The sequence below is a fragment of the Tasmannia lanceolata genome, unplaced genomic scaffold (assembly GCF_043159265.1).
Source record: "Tasmannia lanceolata isolate RefF3 unplaced genomic scaffold, GAP_Taslan_0.1 ptg000018l, whole genome shotgun sequence".
Taxonomy (NCBI): domain Eukaryota; kingdom Viridiplantae; phylum Streptophyta; class Magnoliopsida; order Canellales; family Winteraceae; genus Tasmannia; species Tasmannia lanceolata.
The window spans coordinates 54,056,138-54,077,524 of record NW_027518695.1 but is presented as its reverse complement, the minus strand read 5'-3'; the positions used below and the strand labels follow the sequence as shown (position 1 = coordinate 54,077,524).

Sequence of the window (21,387 nt, the reverse complement as noted above, 5' to 3'; positions counted from 1 at the left end):
AGAAAAGTGGAGTAGGTCTTGTGATAGACCAAACCACTATAAATCGTGTGTTCCTTCTGGTTGCTTCTCTTCTCCTTCTTCTCTTGCACATGTAGTGATTGGTAATCTCTAACCTAACTTGTGTTTATGTATTAATCGAACAAGGGTTAGTGAATGCATGCTTAAAGTAAACATTTAATCCCTAGCTTTCATCATCTTGAATATTTGAACAAGGGTTAGATCAATAATTGCTTAATTAGTAAATTAATTTTAATAATCCACCTAATTTAGCCAAAGATTTTTAAATAGCCAATTCACCCCTCTTCTTGGGTTGCCACACTTGGATTTTAGTTACTATGTTGGGCAACTGTAAGAAAAGTACCTCTTCAGACTGGTGGTTAGATACAGGAGCCACCTACCATATTTGCAACTCGAAGAAACTACTTATGGATATTGTTGGAGTGAAAGAGACCGTTACAGTGGCTAGTGAGGCAGAGGCGGAGGTGACTCACACTGGAACCGCGAACTTGGTCATTTCTTCAGATAAAATACTAACATTAAAATATGTTAAAGTAGTTCCTGCTATTCAAAAGAATTTAACTTCTATTATTCTTTTAGACAATACTGGCATGTGTTCTTCTTTTTTGGGAGGCAGTGTAACTTTAACTGTTAACTCTTTTTATTTTGGCTACGCATTCTTGATCGATGGTATGCATAGATTGAGTTTAGCAACTGATACAATTAGTCAGGTTAGTTCCACTTTGATTGATCCTAAGTTGTTACACACTAGATTGGGAGATGAGAACTATAGGAAAATGGTACAACTTGCTAAAACTTATAATATACCTTTAGATACATTGATTAGATTTGATAGATGTGAAGTGTATGCACAAACCAAGATCACTAGAAAATATTTTCGTTCGGTTTCTAGAAGAACACTACTTCTTAAGTTAATACATTATGACCTCTGTGACTTTAAAAGTTTCACTACTAGAGGTGGTCGGAAGTATTTAATTACTTTTATAGACGATTTATCTAGATATTGTCATATTTATCTCCTAAAATCGAAAGATGAAGCTTTTGACAAATTTAAAATTTTTAAGAATCGTGTTGAAAATCAATTGAACTTAAAAATTAAGCGATTTAGAAGTGATAGAGGAGGAGAATACACTCTGACACAGTTCAAGGAATTAAGTGCCTCTCAGGGCATAATCCTTGAAACTACTGCTCCTTACTCGCCTCAATCTAAGGCATAGCCGAACGTAAGAACATGACGTTAACTGAAATATTAAACTCTATGCTATTGACAGCTGGCATGCCTACTAGCTATTGGGGAGAAGCATCTTTAATTGCAAATCACATCCTGAATAGAGTACCACACTCTAAGTTGATCTCTACTCCTTATGAGTTATGGCATAAACATCCTTTTAGATATGACACTCTTAAGACTTGGAGGTGTATTGATTATGTGAGGATACAAGATCCTAGGAGACCTAAGGTAGGACCTAGAACCAACACTTGTATGTTTCTAGGTGGTACAGAAGATAGTGCTGCTGATTGGTTTTTGGATCTATCTACCAATATGGTTATAGCATCTAGAGATGCAGTATTCTTTGAGAATAAATTTCTTAGAGACCATGGTTTGACCATACCAGGCGATACAAAGATGGTTACAGAATCGCATGTAGAGTCTGAACAAAATATTTCTGACACCCGTCTTACACTGATTTCTGAATCAGAACTTTTAAGAGTTTCTACAAGAGATACAGTACCTAAGAATTTTGGTGAGGACTTTGTGACCTACCATTTAAAGAATGATCCATATCTTATAAGGAAGTGATGAGATCTAGGGACTCTTTTTTATGGGCAGAAGCCATTGATGATGAAATGAGCTCTCTATTACAAAATAAACCTGACAGCTAGTCAATTTGCGAAAAGGGGCTAAGACTGTGGGCTGTAAATGAATTTTGAAGAAGAAACTTAATCCTGACGGAACAATAGCTCAGTATAAAGCACGTTTAAAGGCTAAGGGCTATACTCAAGTCAGTGGGATAGACTATTTTGATGTCTACTCATCGGTCTGTCATTTGTCCACGATAAGAATTCTTCTTGCCTGGGCATCTATTGAGCAATATGTTGTGCATCAAATGATGTAAAGACGGCTTTCCTGAATGGAGACCTCACAGAGGAAATCTATATGAACCAACCTGAAGGGTTTGTCATGGAAGGTTTTGAGCACAATGTCTGTAAGTTAAACAAATCTTCTTATGGTCTTAAACAAACACCTAAAATGTGGCATCAAAAATTTGACAAGGTAGTAAAGAGCTTTGATTTTCAGACCAGTTACTCAGATAAATGCCTCTACTTCCGTTCTGTGTCGAATAAGGTCGCAATTATTTGCTTGTATGTAGACGACATGTTGATTCTTGGTTCCGAATCTCTCTATAGTGAGTGACGTGAAATTAATGTTGGCTAAAGAATTCAACATGAAAGATCTTTGTGTGGTAGACATCATTCTTGGAATGAGAGTAAGTTTTGAAAGGCAAGAGATCACTCTTAGCCAAGTCCATTATATTGAGAAACTACTTTCTACATGAGGATACAGTGAGTGTAAACCGATTGAGACACCATTTGATTATACCAAAAAGCTGAGACCTAATGAATGAGCCAGTTGTGGACCCCGATCCGAGAGAGACGAGGGAACTAGTCCCCACACCATCCTCTGGATCATCCACGTGAATGAGAGCTCTGCCAAGGAACTCTCGAAACGGATGCCACCCTCATAGCATAGCACGAGTGGCGATATAAAAAGAAAGAGATATGTCTTGATCCGGAGCCAAGGCTCGAAACCAAGACATACCTAAAATAAACTCAGAGTCGCCATCCATGGATATGCCATGGAACCCTAAAATCAAATCCTCTGTGCAATGGATAACCAGAAATATATATGGGCTCGTGCCTAATTACGAATGGAGAAGGTCTGAAGAGCACCCCCAATTCGTCCGAGTGCAAGCACTTGGTCTCTTATGCCATTTATTATTAACCTCGAAGAGTTTCGGGCGAAAATCATATGAAATGGGAACAATCCTCAGGAGTCGTCTACCTAAGCATGCATTTCCTGAGAATACAAACAATAAGCACGCACAAAATAAAATGAAAGATGTGTCACCTAAGCATAGCTAGGTTATGAGTGACATGCCTAATGGTTGTCTAAGTTCTGATGTGCAAACACATGCAAGCTACAGCTAAAGGTATAGGATCAGTACAAGAAAGTAAGAAAACACATCAAAACACATAATAACTACACAACAAATCCTATGACTCTAAATTATTAGCCCGAGTCTTCGGATGGTCTGGTATTCATCCAAAGAAGCCTACGTATCACCGCCTCCGCAAGAATCAGAGCAACGTAGTTCTTCGCGCCTATTCTAAGCTATGATGCGTAAGACACATAGACCTCTATCCTAGACTCGATCTAAAAGACCGGACTAGTTATTAAAGTTTCTTGCACGATTATTTAAATTCCAGTGAATTGTGGATTTTAGGACACCCTATATGCCCTAACTAAATGCAGGTTAGCCCTATGCTAATGCAGGTGGTTCCTACAACCTATGTGTAACTAGACTGTGTTTCCTAAGGAAAACAAAGGGTGGACTAGCGTATCCTACTCTAGTCATCACTCGGCGATGTGGATCGCCGACTGATCGGACGGAGGCGCTCCTATAACTCTAGGACAGACCCCTAACTCTAAAACAAGCACACAACAAACAAACAAACAAACAAACAACCTATCAAAAGAAACTCCTGACTCTAAAACTCTCTATCTAGGAGAAACTCCTAACTCTAGAGGAAGATCTTTTGAAAACAAGGTTTTAAAGGTTGCTTATTCAAAAAAAAATTTAAAATCCTATTTTACAAAAGTTTGGCTGGACTTGGGATATAAATCGCAAGCTGCACTACGTACCTCGTGGAAGAGGATCAAGCCAACGTAGTTCGAAATGAACTCTCCTAATTACTACTTCTAAAACACTCAACACTTTAGGCTTTTTAAGGTTTTTCAAATGCTTTTGATGTTTTAAATTTTTAATGTTTTTGAGTTTTAAAATATTCAATGTTTTTTAGATTTTAAAACTTTTTCCAATGTTTTTGGGATTTCGAATTTCTGATGTTTTTGGATTTTAAAATATTCCAATGCTTTTGGATTCTTAAATGTTTTCAACCTTCAAGGGGACACGCAAGCATAACCACAAACTAGGGCAAAGCCCTAAATCAAAAGGGGAAACCCCGAACAAACAACAAGCGTCTCAAAGAGACGAACCATAACACGTAAAGAAGTGCCCCAAGAACAGAGAAAATGAATCTAAGATCTCAAACAAGCAAAGCTCTAATAAGACTGAGTTAGTCTCTAATCAAAGAAGAACGACGACAACACTAAAGAGAAACTCCTAACAGATAATACCAAGGAAGGAGTACAACTAAGACAGAGGCTCTCTAAAAATACCACGAAAAGATGAATGAGTCAAAGGCTCTCCGATAACAATGCCATCCAAAGGACGAGCAAGTCAACGACTCTCTAATAGAAATTACTAACGAAGATAAATGAGCCAAATGGTCTCTAATACTACAACTTAAAGGAGGAATGAGTCAAAGACTCTCTAAAAGGAGCTGCTCTAATATAAGGCTGGGTAAGCCTTCTAAAAAATGAACCCTCTAAATGAGACAAGGCTTGTCTCCAAATAGGGGCTCTATAAATGAGGCAAGGCATGCCTCCTATGGGTATACTCCCTACCAAACTAAAGTGACCTCCCTAAGGGTAGGTCCAAAATGAGGCTTGTCTCCAAAAGAGAACTACCTCAATGAGACAGAGTGTGTCTCCTAGCACGAAACTTGCTAATAAGACCACAATGGTCTCCTAAATGAGGAAGAGAAACTACCACTTAAAGGTTTCTAAAAGACTAGAGAAGTCTCTAAATAAAAGAGGGGAAGCTCCGACTATCGCCACCATTGCCTTTGCAATGAATAAGAAGGGACTACAATCTAATGGTATCTAAAAGACTAAAGAAGTCTCTAAATAAAAGAGGGGAAGCTCTACTAAGATTGAGCAAGTCCCCTATAGATGGGCTTAGGATAGCGCCTTCATTGCCTCCAAGGCAATGAAGGAGGCTACTATGTCTAATGGTATATAAAAGGCTAGACGGACCTACTAAATAAAAGAGGGGACTGCTACTTGGACTGAGCAAATCCCCTAAGAATGGGCTTGGGCTAACGCCTTCATCTCCCGGACCCACTTTAGGAATGTCATAATGCTCAAACCATTACAAAAGATGAAAATGCCTAACTCATATACTTATACCCCCGACATGGGGTAACGCAGCCATTTAAACCTGCATAAAAAATCAAATTAAGATTTAAACCAAAACCAAGATAATGTCTACTGATTTGAACCTATGCACCCTCGACACGGGGTAATGAAACCAATCGATTTCCATCAAGAATTAAGCATACTCAGCTTCACATTTCATTCCCAATAGAAATTAAACTCTAGATTAGATCCAAGAATCAAGTGTAAATCAAATCTATAGACTAACATTATGATATCAGGGAGACAAGGTAAACAATTATGCTTATTTCAACAATACATGGGATGTTACAGATTTTACCTGAGTGGCGCAGATTCACCTTGCTGGCAATGAAGATCGGAATCGCGAGATGGCAGAAGTAATGCCCAAAGAAGATGAGCTTCACCGACAAGATTTTTGAGAAGGAGATCCGAACCTCTCTCTCCGTGGATCTCCCTATTTCTGAGTGCTCAGCTCTCTTCTCTGAACGATGAAGTGGTGGTTGTGAACGGAGATTACCGGATGCACGGAATCTTGCCGGAGTTAGATCGGATCGTGAATTTTTGCCTGAGATTTGATTGGAGGATTGAGATCGTCACAAAATAGGTAATGATGAAAATTCTTGAGAGTGAGGATTGGCTTCGAGAACTTATTGAGGTGGCGACGATGACGGATCTGGTCGATAATGGTGTCAGCATCTACGATCGTGGCAGTGGCCTCGCCCTGGGACTCTCGGAGGAAGCGAAGGAGCTCTTCTGACGTCATCTGACCCACCCCACCGGAAAATGACTCAAATGCTTATTTTACGTCCACCGGAGGTTCGGCATCTGTACACTGGAATTTTCTCGTGAAACAGATACACATCCTGTAGCTCCCCATCTCCCTTTTCCCCTTTTTTTACACTTTCCGATCTATTCCTCTTTTATCTCTGTAATAAATCTGACGGAGAGAGGGGGAGAGAGATTGCAATGGCAGGGGCATGTGATAGGCACGTGATCGATCTCTGCTACTGTAGGCCGAGGAGTTCGGGTTTTTGCGTCACGATACTTTCAATGGATAGGGTTTTGGGGGAAGAAAACGATGGTGGAAGTGGGTTTGGGTGGTAGTGGTGGTGAGGATCGCAGGAGGTGATGGCCGGAGAAGGAGATGCCGAAAATGGGTTTTGGGGATGATGGAGGAGGTACGGTGGTGGGATGGGTTTTGGGTTAGAGGATGAAATTGATGGCTAATGAAGATGGGATTTGATGGTTTTGGGCTCACCGGGTTCCAACAATTTGGTCGGAGAAAATGGGGGTGGAGGTGACCGGCGGCTAGTGGTGGTAGAAGTAGAAATCAGAAGAAGAAAAAGAAAAAGAGGGTGGTGTTGACCGGTGGTGGTAATAGGGAAGTGGTGAGATGGGGTGGTAGCGGAGGAGCTTTGGTGGCAGAAAAATGGCCGGCTAGATGGTCGGAGAAGAGGGGGATCGGAAATGGTAATGGGGGTTGCAGATGGTGGGAGATGATAGTGGTTAGAGGTGGTCGGTTGGGTTTTGGAGGTGGGTAAAGGTGGTGGCTGGCCGGTGGGTGGCTTGCCAGAGATGAGGCCGGAGGTGGAGGCGACTCTCTCTCTCCCTCTCTCTCTCTGCTCCCTTTTCTGAAAAATCAAGAAAATCCCTCTTTAATTTCTGAAAATCTCAGATCCAGATCTGAGATTTTACCTCAAAATCTCCTTCTTCCTCTCCCCTCTCTCTCTGTTTTTGTTTCCATGAGAATGAGATCTCCCTTTTGTAAAAAGAATAAATTTGTCTCCTTTTCTTCCCACGGACAGCCCTTGCCTTGATTAATTCAACCCCCTTATTGCTTGTACTACGCTTCTTGCATCGCTCGTCTTATTTAACAAATATGCTTGGATTTTGATGAGATTTGACAGGGCCCTCGATGGGACCCTAACCCAACTTAGGATAGAATTCGGGACCTTAACTCACTAATTTGACAAGGTCTCACACAAACACTACCAACCTGGGTCTGGTCAAAATGGGGTGTCTACACCAGTGTGAATCAGTTGGATTATTCTAAACTGATTGGTAGTTTCATGTATGCGATGACTTGCACTGGGATGCCCTTATGAGGCTGATGAGATACCTTAAGGGTACTCAAGGATATGCTCTATGTTATAATGGCCATCCTCCTATCCTGGAAGGATATTCCGATGCATCTTGGGGCTCAGAATTAGGAGATAGTAAATCTACCAGTGGTTATGTATTTACACCGGGTGGAGCAACTGTTGTATGGAAGTCAAAGAGATTGACTTGTATTGCTCTATCATCTATGGAATCAGAACTTTATGCTCTAGCTTCTGGAGGAGATGAAGTAGAGTGGATAAGAGATCTAATCCTGGACATTCCATTGACCCATTTAAAGATTAACTCTTTAAGTTTGTTCTGTGATAATCAAGCTACAATTACGATTGTAAAGAACTCACTCTTTAATGGTAAGAGGAGACATGTCACGCTGAATTATATTATAGAACAAGATATTATCACTTTGGTTGATGTGAGATCAAATGATAATATGGCCAATGCTCTTACGAAGGGACTGAACAAAGATCGAATATTCAAAACTGTGAGGGAGATGGGTTAAAGACTGTGTAGACGTGTCTTAACCTACATCATTGTTATTTTGAATTTTTCGAATCTCCCTCTCCTGGCCAAGATAAGCACTTTATATGTTTCAATGATGTTTACAGTTGTCTCTATGTCATTCCACATTTGATAACATGTCTTCTTGGGAAAGGTTGTTTCCTTCCAAACTTGATGATACAGCTTAACTCAATTTGGATATGATGGATGTAACATTCCAAATGGAAACTTGGAATGGTTCTTTGCAAAAGAAACTATTTAGGTCTTGTTCTTGTATTGAAACTTGACAATGGTGAATGGTTCTTTGCAAAATAAACTATTTTGGTCTTGTTCTTGTATTGAAATTTGACAATGATGTTTATTAATATTTATTTTTCAGCCATTATGAAATTGTACTAAGTTCTTCTGGTAGAACTAGATACTTTTCTATTTTACACAAATTATTGGATTTATTTTCATGAAATTCATATTTGGTAATTTACATGAATTGTCGAAAATGGAGGAGCTTGCCTTAATCTGGATTTTGATAAGGATGACTTACTTGATGAGTGAATCCTTATAGAGCAGTGGGGCCTATTATTTTCTTTTCAATTCAAAAAATAGTTCACTTACATGTGAAACTGCTTTTGTTTGAGTTTAGATTATTTCTAATTATTTCTAAAACTTTTGGTTATTCTTAGAAGTATTCTTGTTTTCAGTTGGATTACAATCTTCTTTGATATGGTGATATGGATGATTCAATATTTTGTTTGGACATCACATTATCTATTTATTGGATTGTGCTATATGTAGAACATAGGAGGAGATTGTTGGGTATATAATATAACCCTATTATGTTCTAATATAAGCCCAATAAGATAATGGACCAGTGTAGTGGGCCTACATGGGCTAGAGTCCATTAATCAGTCAATAACCCTAGTGTATCTCTATATATAGGGGCTGGAGGCAACAAACTAGGTATTCCAAACTAGATACCTAGGGTGTAATGCTTCAAGCAACCTTTGCTTGATCTAACAACTACAAAGTCGCAAAGCTTACTGAAAGCAATCGAAAAGGTTCAAAACCACCCAAAGGTCATCGGCTTATCCCAAAAAGCAAGTTATTTTACCCGACTGCCCGTGGTTTGAAACTAGTTTCTAAGTTCATATGCCTGTCGACAGGGTCAGCGAATAGCACCCACTAGCCGGACCCAAAAGCCAACGAACAATCCCCATTGGTGCAGGCCCTTATAGTTCACATATAACCTAAACCTCCACAAAAGGTATTCACATATACAAAAAGTCCAAATGTACGTACAAAGTTCCAAAGATTATGGTTTACTTTGGTTCTACAAGATTTTCCAAAATAATTGGGTATACAATGATCAAAAGGTTCTTACGTCAGAGAGAGTCACATATTCAATACAAAATCATAGGTTATCAATGAGTACAAAATTCAATGGGTTGTAATTAATGAGAGGTAACCATGCAAGACCCAAATCAAAGTCTAAGACTATCAAAGGTTTCATATATTCAAAAAGATTAGAGAAACGAAATAAAAGAGGCATATCATTCAATGGCTAATCATATCACTAAAGTGGTACGTAATTACGTACCTTGATGAAGAAAACTTTTCCTTTTCTTAATCACCTTAGTTACCTACGATCAAGAGTATGAATATTCTCTATGAGTTTGATTTCACTCCTATCAAGCATATATATCATCCTACTGACACGAGACACCCTTTGGTGCTCAATCGGAAAAGAATCGGTAAACAGTCCTAAACCGACCTTGGGTTCTTTTCTGTATTTTAGAATTATTATCACTATAGAGTCTCCAAAAAAATTTGAAACTATTTTTAACAGAAAGTACGCATTTCCGGCATGTCCGTAAATTACAAGAGCATAAAAAACGGACAAGAAACGAAGAAGTTATGAATTTTTGAAGTTTAAACTGTCGGGGCGAAAAACTGCCTCACCAAACGTCCGGGTACTTTTCAATTTGTCCAACTTCACACAGTCGGACGTCTGCCATTTTTCGTCTGTCGTCCGTCCCTGCTCGGACCCAGTTTTTCTCGAAACGCGATTTTCACCCTTTTTTACACTAAAACAGCCATAATTCATTCGTTTGAACTCCAAATCGCACGTGGTTGGATCTGTTGGACTCGTATCTATAAGAGGAATCCATAAAATCCAATTTCACACTCTGAAATCCTCAAATCTATTTACCTTATTTAATCTAAGCTTTTAGGGCATAACTCAAACCTAGACTCTTAGAATTCTAAAACTCAACTCTTAGTTTCTTAGGGATCCATAAATTCATCCCTAAATTCTTATACAATTCTTTACACCAAACCTAATCATCTAAATCATAATAACAGGTTTCATTAGATCCTAGTTTTAGGGTTCTTCACATGCCAAATCTTATGTAAAACATAGATTTTACCCTGTTTCGTGTTTTCTCCTTCCAAATTGAGATTTCCTTCTTCTCCTTCACGAATTTCCTCTCTTGGGGCTGAACAAAACATCTAGGGCTTGTTTAGATCCCTAATTTCCACAAGAGGTTGTATTTATAGGCTTTCTTAAAAGAGCCCTAATCTAATTCTAACACTTAATGACAAAAATGCCCCTCTTTAACAAGGGGAAACAAAATTTTTACTAAGGGGTATTTTCGGGTATTTACATCTACCCCTTCTTGCACCTCATGTTTCGGTGGGGCGGGTCCAACATTTTACACCCATGCATAGCATGGGCCTGGAATACTCCTGATATATACTAAGCCTGTAGGATTGCAAAATGTCATTCGCTTTTTTTCAGAAGATTTTTTACGGAAGTTTATGGCGCGGTCCTCTTGTGGCTCTAGGAGGGTTTTTTTTTGTGATACAAAAACTAGGATTTCTCTTCTTCTTTTCGGTTAATCAAGGTGGTTATTTGTTACTCAAAGTGAGAGGAGAAAATCTAGCGCATTCTGGTTACCCATGATCTTGGTTCTAACTAGTGGATTGCGTGTTGCCTTGTCCGTGGAGCAGCCCAATGTGGTGAACCACATATATTCTTGTCTTCTTGTTCTTGTTTGTTTTGGTTCCCGTTGGCGGTTGTGGTTTGTTGGCATATATTTTCTCCATCTTGTTTGTGCATGATCTTGGGTATTTCTAGATTTGTGGGTATTATTAGCGATAGGTTTTGGCCACTACAGAATTTACCTCAGTCAACAATGAGACAAGCCTTAGATTATCCTAGAACTTACCTATAGAATAGTAGTAAGTAGTTTTGGTTGTCAACTACATGGAGCAGTGGTTAGGGGTTTCATTACCAATATTCAAACAGAGAGAGCATCTTTCCTTGAGAAATCCAAGACAAACCACTTTTTGTAGTTTTTTAATTGGAATTTGTTGATAGGAGACAAGTGGCATGCCATCAGATAAGGAGGATTCATTAGTTCAATGCCAACCAAACAGAACATCTAATAATATCTAAGGAAAATAGAGTCCTGCACGTTGGGCCCAACATTTTTATATTTTTTCATTTTTATATAAGTAAAACCCTCTTTCTTCTGAAATGACGTTTGCCCTTTCCTTTAAAATGACTTTTAATAGTCCATTAATTTAGCAGTTAACTACCAAAAAATTCTATCTGAACCGTTTCACTCTCTAAATCTCAATGGGTGCCAACGTTTCAACTTCACCGGATATGTATCCTTCCTATTTTCTCCCTCTAAATCATAGTTAGCAAAATGTGATACGGCAAAAAACAGGACAGGAAAAATTCGGGTTTAATACGGTTTTGGATAAAAAACGGAGTCAATAAAACGGTCAAATAAACGGAAACACCAAAAATACGTTTAATGAAAAATATGAGTTTAATATGTTTTGCTTTTAAAAAAACTGATTCAAAAAAGCGGGTGTGTCCGTGACTCCAAAAAAGGTAGAATATGGTCTCTCTTCTTCTTTTTCTCTGTTCAGTTCTTTTTGCAAACCCTAAAAAAGAAAAGATCTAGATCTCTCTTTTCTCCTTATCAAGTTTTTCATTGAAATGAAAGAGAGAGACAAGATAACCCTAATATGAGATGAGGCCACAATGTGAGGAACATAAACACATTATCATAATATACAATAAAATATTCAAATATCGAGCCTCGAGATACCATCTTTCAATCTTGAAGTCCAGAACCTTCACAGATTAACACCCAGGAAAACCTAAATATTGGATTAAGTTCTATTAAAATCCTGTTCATCATACAAGAGAAATAATAACAATATCTAAAAGCACCTCTGCGCATAGAAACCCACTTCAGTAAACCATGTATCAAAAGCAATCCAGATAGCTCGACATCCATGTTCGACAAATCATTGCAAACCCCTAACAAGATCTCTCTTAAAAAAAGATCATGTTTCATCTCTCTTTTCTCCTCTCTTTTTCTTTTTTTTCTAGAGGGTTTGATGGTGGAGGTGGAGGTGGAGGTGGAGGTGCTGAGATGATTGACAAGAGGCGGTGGAGATGGATGAAGATGAAAGGGGTTTGATGGACATGGCCGGCGGTGATGAAGATTGTTGTCGAGAGTGACGGCCGCCGGAACTGGTTGGAGTGGTGGTTAAAATCCAGCTCATCATACAAGAGAAATAATAACATTATCCAAAAGCACCTCTACACATAGAAACCCACTTCAGTAAACCATGTATCAAAAGCAATCCAGATAGCTCGACATCCATGTTCGACAAATCATTGCAAACCCTTAACAGAATCTCTCTTAAAAAAAGATCATGTTTCGTCTCTCTTTTCTCCTCTATTTTTCTTTTTCTTTTTTTCTAGAGGGTTTGATGGTGGAGGTGGAGGTGGAGGTGGAAGTGGCTAAGATGATTGACAAGAGGCGGTGGAGGTGGAGGTGGAAGTGGCTAAGATGATTGACAAGAGGCGGTGGAGATGGATGAAGATGGAAGGGGTTTGATGGACATGGCCGGTGGCGATGAAGATTGTTTCCGGAAGTGACGGCCGCCGGAACTGGTTGGAGTGGTGGCAGAGGTGAAAGGGATCTGAGGCAGCATTGGTGGTGTCGGAAAGGGGAAGCTCTGTTCTCCTCCTTGTCTTCTCTCTTCTCTATTCTCCGTTCCCGTCTTATTTCCCAAACCCTAATTGAAAACTCATCTTTAAATCCTCAAAAACGAGAACAAAAATACAAACCTCCCCTTCACTAAAACCCTCTTCTGTTGTGCAAACCCTAAACGAAATTCAAAGAACTCCTCTCCTCCCAATAGATCCCTTCAACCCTAGGAAACCTCTTCTCTTCGTTCTTTGTTTTCCCAAACCCTAAAAATCTAAGAAAGGATTGAATGATGAAGCAAAAACTTGGAAGAAAGGGCAAAGGATAAACTTGGAAAAAAGAAGGAAAAAAGTGAAAAAATGTCCATATGCATTTTATTCGCGTTTTATACGATTTCTTAAAAAAAATTACCGTTTTAAACGATGGGCTGTTCAAAACGCCGTTTTATACGGGAACTGAATGAAACGAGTTGTTTTCAAAAAAAAAAAAAAAACACGGTTTTAAATGGCATTTTGCTAACCATGCTCTAAATCTCAGTTGGTGCCAACGTTTCAACTTCACCGGATATATATCCTTCAAATAAAAATTACATCAATTCGTATCTGGGATTCATCACGCCATTTACACTTTTCTTTAAAAAGACTTGTAATTGTCCATTAATCTAGCAGTTGGCACAAAAAAATATCTAATGGATTTTAATATTCCTTAAATTTAGCATTTAAATCCCAAAAAATTATCTATTAAGCGTCTCCCTCTCTCACAATGTTTGGACTTCGGCCACTATATATATCCTTCAACCAGAAAAAATCTTCCTTTGGATTGAATAATCATATCCTCTACAGGTAAGGTTTCAGGTTTGCAGATGATTTGTTGCGTTGATATTGAAGTTTGTAAATGTTATCTCTTGGTTGTTCTATTTGTTATGACACTCAAAATAGTACCTATATTTTATAAGAGCATATCATACATATGTGTGCGGGTGCTTTTCGTGAATTTTCTCCTATGTATGTTGTGATGCATTTGCTTATAACACTTGTGCTTATTCTATGCTTCTTTTCAAATCCTCCTCCTATTTTCTACATTCCTTTGTATTTCATGCTAGCCTTGCTTTTCAAGTTGGAAAGGCCTTAATAACAAACTTTTATTGTAGGCATACAATTTTGGCAGATCAATTTGAACTATTCATCTGTGATCATGGACTTGCTAATCCATTCTCTGAATTAAAATATCGCATGGATCAGGTAAACTCTAAAGTAATGTTTTTAAATTTGTCTGTAAGAAAGCATTTATCTTCATTCATATTAAATGAAACACTGTTTTTCATTCCCGTGTAACATTGTTTATATTGAAGTTTTGAGGTGAAATGTTGTTTTTCATTCCTGTGCAAGGCACGAGGCTGCAACTAGTATTAATGATGTGGCACCCAAAACTCAAGTAAAACCAGCAGATACAAAAAGCCAGGCTTTTATGCAACCAAACAGAGCCGAACCACTTCATTCCTATTTTACTAGGAGACCACTTGACCACTACTCTACAAATACACATATAATTAAAACAAGCGATTTTTGCTGATTAGTCCCTACATGTCAAAATAATTGCTTATTAGTCCCTAAGAAAAGCAAATTATCTTAGTAGACCTACTTTTAGAAAATATTTGCTAAAAGGTCCCTAAAACTCACCTATGTCAATTTTCTCCGCTAAAAATTATAATATGGCAAATTTACCCTCAATCAATTTAATCGGTAAATTTATCCCCCAACCCATTTAATCGGTTTTAGCGTTTTTTATTTCGCTTCCATTATTTTAGGGAAAAAACTAGGAAATAAGCAAAATATTATCTCTTCCAATATTCTCTTCGAAAATCCTTCAACAAAAAAATCATTTTAGGAATTAGATAAATTGAAAATCTCTCTAAAATAAATTAAATAGGGTAGGAATAAAGTAAGAAATTTTAGGAATATTTTTCGTTTCTAACCTTTTCAAGAAATTCTTGTCTTTGTTGGATTGCAAGAAAATAATGCTGATGGAAAATTATTTCTATGGAAATATTTTTTCATTCAATGATTTAAGAGGGGAATTATGTATGATTAATTTAGAGGGATAACATCATAAACCGAAGGTCCCTACTGAAAAATTGAATAAGGTTAGTTTACCTTATCTTTTTTTATGTGTAAGAAATAAGAAATTTTAGATTTTTTTTCCTTTCTGAACTTTTCCAATAAAATTCCTAGAATCCAATGGGGGCCTAAGTGGAAGGCATTTTGTAAGAGAAGCACTAATCCATCTTGTATTTAAAGAGCTGCTACAGTTCCCAAAAATCTCTTACAAACCAATCGATCACGGCACCGGTTTCAATACAATAGGGTTTTAGTTTTTTGTGGGAATAAGAACTAGGGTTTAGCTTCTATTCTTAGGAGAAGAAGAAGGGAGAATATCAAAGGAAAGTCAAAATGGGCTAAAACGTTAACAACTTTGAAAGATTTTACAAGATTTTCGAAGACAATATTGGAAGAGATAATATTTTGCTTATTTCCTAGTTTTTTTCCGAAAATAATGGAAGGAAATCAAAAAACGCTAAAACTGATTAAATGGGTTGGGGGGTAAATTTGCCATATTATAATTTTTAAGGGAGAAAATTGACGTAGGTGAGTTTTAGGGACCTTCTAGTAAATATTTTTTAAAAGTAGGACTACTAAGATAGTATGCTTTTCTTAGGGACTAATAAGCAATTATTTTGCCATGTAGGGACTAATCAGCAAAAATCCCTTAAAACAAATAAACGCGATTCGTGCAAAAATAGCGTTTGATTGTTTCTATATTGAAACAAGACACCGGATCCACCTAATTGCCTGGACAAACTAAGCTAAATTAATTGGGCGTAGTTGACGGGTCGTAATGGGCCCACTTTCCGTCATGATGTGCCACAATCCATAAACAAAGATGATCCCATACAACCAGAAAATTGACTGCGACTCTCCCAATTGGACCCTCGAAAACAAGTTCTCTAATAATTGACTGACTCATTTTCCATGATTTTGTTTTGTAAAATTTGAAATTTTCTTTGCTTTTGATGAAAATTTAGGACATGTTTGGTAAGCATGGAAAATTGTTCCTTGAATTGGTTTTTTGTTTTTGCTGATATTTATGAGCTTTTCCATATGTCCCTACTGCCCTTGTAGACTTTGGATACATAAACTATCAAGATTAATATTACAACCAAAATCAGGTCACATATGGGGATTTGCTTCTATTATTTGAAGGGCTACAAGGCTATCGTCCCATGATCATGGTCTCATGGCCAAACAGTAAGATTAAGGCGTAAAAAATCAACGACTTAGCTTTTCTTGCAAAGCCCTAAACATGATTGATTTGAAAAAAACAACGAGTGCAACCATTATCATGTTGTAGAGGAGCTATTTTCTTAGAGTTCTAAACTCGTTCTTGGATTTTCTCCATTTGATTCCAGTATTGATCCAAGTTTTGCCTAGTTATTTAATATTGGCAAAGGATGAAACTCGTACTAAGATTTTTTTTTTAAACTCTCTTCAAGTGAGCCCTCCACCTTAGGTTTTTTCTAATGTGTGGTGTTGACTTTTAATGGAGTGTCGGCACAGTCAAACTTTGTGTTTTTAATGTGGGCTGGTAATGTTTGATGCTCCTTGTCGGCCACAGGGAACAATGACATTAACTAGTGCTTAAATGGGCCCCATTTGATTAGTAAAAATCTCCCCACCGGTGCTATACTATCGATTTGAGATGGACGACTAGTATGATCCCATCAGAGCATGGAGATCCAAAGCAAGGCCTCATAAATCCCAAAGATGAATTATTGCATCTTTTTCTTTTTGGTCCGGCACTCACAATCAAACTTACTTTTCTTCCAGTGTAAAATTTGTTTTACACCCATTTTACGTCAAAAGAATGATTTATTACTTGTTTTTCCCCACCGCAAGAGGCTCTCTGTGCTAAAAAAAACAGAGGCGTTTTGAGTTCATAGTGATCTAATCTTGCTTTTTCTGAAGCACAATTTGTTAGCTCGTTGCTGCTTTCTTTGGTTTTTATCTCCAATACAGGAAGAAGGTATGGCAGATCTATTACTGTCTCCTCTTGTTGATACAATCGTTGGCAAATTGATTGATTCAGTCATACAAGAGATTACATTACTATGGGGTGTTGATGAAGAGGTCGAAAACCTATCCAGCACATTATCTGCAATTCAAGCTGTGCTTCAAGACGCTGAAGAACAGCAAGTAAGCAGTAATGCAGTGAAAGTTTGGCTTCGGAAGCTCAAGGATGTTGCTTACGATGCAGATGATGTAGTGGACGAGTTTACAACTGAAGTGCTCCGATCAAAATTGGAAGGAAATATCCAAACCAGTAACAGGAAGCAGGTGCGCAGCTTATGCTTCTCTTGTTTTACTTCCAACCCAGTTAAGTTTCGACATGAGATAGGACATAAGATCAAAGAAATTCGGGACAGATTGGATAAGATTGGACAGGATAGGCATCACTTTCATCTGAAACAAGGAGATGCAGGGAGGCGGCGTGAAATAAAAAGGCAATCGGTGACTAGCTCCTTAATAAACGAATCAAATGTATTCGGTCGGGATAACGATAAAGAGAAGATAGTAAAATTGCTACTGGATGAATCTGCATCATCTTCATCGTCCAAGGATATATCTGTTATTCCGATTGTCGGCATTGGGGGCCTTGGAAAGACAACTCTTGCCCAGTTTCTTTACAATGATAAACAGGTGGGGGATCATTTTCCAGTTCGAGGATGGGTCTGCGTCTCTGAAGAGTTTGATATGTGTAGAATAACAAAAGCAATTATGGAATCAGTGACAAAGAAACGTTGTGATCTTAACGAATTCGACCCACTTCAAGTTAGCCTCAAGGAAGAATTGAGTGGCAAGAGATTTTTGCTCGTCCTAGATGATGTATGGCATGACAATCCTAATGACTGGCAGAGGCTACAGTCCCCATTCAGTTTTGGGGCAAAAGGGAGCAGAATTATAGTTACTACACGGAGTTCAACCGTTGCTAGAATCATGGGCACAATTCCCAACTATAATTTGGGTTGTTTAGACGAGGATGACAGCTGGTCCTTGTTTAGAGGACGGGCATTCATAGTGGAAAGCTCAGATGTATCTCCAAACTTAGTAGCAATTGGAAAAGAGATCGTGAAAAAGTGCAATGGGTTGCCTTTGGCAATAGAAGCTCTTGGAGGTCTCTTACGTTCAAATACGGATGAGAACAAGTGGAAGAATATCCTTGAAAGTGAAATGTGGGAAATATCAAAGATGAGTAATGATATTATTCCAATATTAAAATTTAGCTACGATCATTTACCTGCATGTCTCAAACAATGCTTTGTGTATTGCTCCCTGTTTGCAAAGGATTATGAATTTGACAAGGACACTCTAATCCAACTTTGGATTGCAGAAGGATTTATCCAATCTGAGAAGCGATTGGAAGACATAGGCTCTGACTATTTTGATGACTTGACATGGAGGTCGTTCTTTAAATATTCTAGAGGGCTCTACGGATCATGCTACAAGATGCATGACTTAAATCATGATCTTGCGCAATCCGTTTCTGGTGATGAATACTTCAGAATAAAAAATAGCATCGACTCTTCGAATATCGCTGCAAAGGTTCGTCGTGCATCAATATGGCAATGCAATGAACACTCACGAATTTTCGAGTCCTTTCATGAATCTGAGAGGCTGCGCACATTTCTGCTACTGCCAAGGTACGAAACACTCACTAAGCAAGTTGCTCATGATTTCTTCCTAAAATTGAGATGCTTACGGGTCTTAGATTTGAGTCATAGCTGTGTAAGAGATTTGCCAGATTCTATTGGAGAATTAAAATATTTGAGGTACCTTGATCTCTCTTTTACGACTATTGCAACCTTGCCTGAATCAATAACTAGCCTCTACAATCTGCAAACACTAAAACTCGGTGATTGCATGCTACTTGTTGAGTTACCGAAGAACACCAGCAACCTAATTAACTTACGACATCTCGCTTTGAAGGGTTGTAAGATTTGTACACCGCCGGAACTTGGGAAATTAATTAGTCTTCAAACTTTGACTATATTTGTTGTGGGCAAAGAAAGTGGATGTGGAATAAGGGAGTTAAAGAACCTGACAGAGTTGAGGGGAACTATTCACATTTCAAATTTAGAGAATGTGATAGATGGGAAGGAATGCAAGGAAGCCAATTTTAAGAAGAAACAGCACCTTGATGAGTTAACGTTGGGATGGAGCAATAATAATCCACAAGATGTTGCAATTGATGAGGAGGTACTTGAAGGCCTCGAACCTCACACCAACCTCAAAACCCTAAAGATTTTATCATATGGTGGTGTTAGTTTCCCCAGGTGGATGATGAGCGGTAATTTGACGAATCTGAACACTGTTTGTCTCATTGAATGTTTGAATTGCCAACAGCTTCCACCCCTTGGGCAGCTACCTTTCCTCAAGAAGCTCGAGATGGATGGAATGGATGGATTGAAACATATTGAAGGTGAGTTTATCGGTGGGTCCAATAAGGTTATTAAGGGTTTTCCATCATTGGAGAAGTTAGAGCTGGTAAACATGCCGAATTTGGAGGAATGGTGTGGAGCAAGGGAAGGAGACATTCCATGCCTTGGTACACTAAAAATATCAAATTATCCTAAGCTGCAGAGATTTCCCCACCTCCCATCCATTAATAATTTGGAATTAAGAAACTGTAATGAGATGGTATTGGCCTTGGTTCCTTGCCTCACTAGTATAAAGTCGTTACAAATTCGCTCTATTAAAGGCTTGATATCCTTACCCCATGGATTTCTTCAACCCTTAACCGTACTTGAGAAATTGCATGTCACTGGATGTAATGAGTTGGTGTCTTGGCCAAAGGAGGTCGGGTTGCATGACCTTCCTTCTCTCCAATATTTAGCAATTGAGCGGTGTCCTAAACTCGAGTCATTGGGAGACGACGAGGAGGGCCTTCCCATCACGCTTAGATCTCTCGATATATCCAACAGTTGTGATAGCCTCAAGTGTACGCCTACAAGGGGACTAGGAAAACTGAGTTCCCTCCAACATCTGACCTTGGTTACTCAATGCCCATTCTTGCCAGTGGAGGAACTGCCCATCACTCTTCAATCCCTTGAGATATTCTCATGTTCTAATCTCAAATCCATAGCCAAGGGGATTTTCAACAACCTTACGTCCCTCAAAATTTTGGAAATTAGAAATTGTCCACAATTGGAGTCATTGGCAGGCGAGGAGGAGTTACCCACCGCGCTTACATCTCTCTCGATCTCCGACTGTCCTAATCTCAAATCCCTATCCAAGGGGATGCGTAATAACCTCACCTCCCTCGAAGGATTATATATTTATGACTGTCCACAACTAGAGTCATTGCCAAACACCTCCGTACAATGACAATTAAAAAGTGCCCTCTAATGCAGCAGTTTCCAGAGGGAATTTTCGAGATGCTTACATATCTCTCAGTTGATAATGTTGAGATCTTTTCTAAAAACCTTACATCCCTCCAAACCTTGGAAATTTCTGAATGTTCACAACTCGAATTCTCTCCGAGCATGCTACTGCCCCCCACGCTTAAAACCCTCTATATCGATTCGTGTGATAATCTGAAATCCCTGCCCAAGGGGATGTTGAAGAACCTCACCTCCCTCGAAACATTGATCATTAGTCAGTGTCCTCAACTCCTTTCCTTGCCGGAGGAAGGGCTGCCCGCACTTACATATTGATGACTGTCCGGAAGTAGAGAAACAGTGTCAAAAGGACGGAGGCCAATATTGGCCCAATATATCACACATCCCCATAATAGGGATAAATGACTCGAGGGTTTGAAGACTACTCTGGAGAAGGTACACGACTATCTCTCCTCTTGGCTTTTGTTTTATTTATTTTTGGTATGTAAGATGGGATTGAACCTCCGACCTCCAGGTTGATGAAAAAGCCTTAACCATTGAGCTAGAGGTTCAATCCCAAATTAGGGCTCTTGGATTTTATTAATCATATGAATAGATTTCAATCCATTATTTATTTTAAAGAATAGTAAACCTCAATTTCTCTCTATCTCTTTTCATTTCCTCATTTTCTCTCTTTCAAAACAAAACAAAGGAAACAGTTAATTTTACTGGAATTCCAGGCTCATAAAGAGATTTTTTTTTCAGGTTCTTTAATTTTTCATTATATCTCAAAATTTCTTGTCTTAGTCTTGCCATACAGTAGATTATGACTTGTTTAAGACAAAAGGAACCCTAACTAGGATGAATTTATCTTACATGCTTCATTGAATTTATGCTCTGTTTTGACCTCTATGGTATCATTCATATTAATTGATCTTGTAGCTACTCTTCAAATCTTCTTTCTTTTTATTTAGTGTTGGTTTGCTTTAAATGTTATTTGATTG

At 38.4% G+C, this 21,387-nt stretch overlaps 1 protein-coding gene across 1 annotated transcript; it reads left to right on the top strand.

Annotated features, from left to right (window-relative positions):
* Positions 1–335: 335 nt before the first annotated feature.
* On the top strand, positions 336–20,390 carry LOC143850462 (putative disease resistance protein RGA3). Its single transcript, XM_077359712.1, has 2 exons — positions 336–728; positions 17,025–20,390. Exons 1-2 carry the CDS (start codon positions 336–338, stop codon positions 20,388–20,390), a joined length of 3,759 nt encoding a protein of 1,252 aa, XP_077215827.1.
* Positions 20,391–21,387: the final 997 nt, after the last annotated feature.

What these genes read in the sequence shown, in the direction of transcription:
- LOC143850462 (XM_077359712.1), top strand. Translation starts at nt 336, where the DNA reads ATGTTGGGCAACTGTAAGAAAAGTACCTCTTCAGACTGGTGGTTAGAT. An exon ending in CAACTGATACAATTAGTCAG is followed by an intron (nt 729 to 17,024) that starts GTTAGTTCCACT and finishes TCTCCAATACAG; the next exon opens with GAAGAAGGTATGGCAGATCT.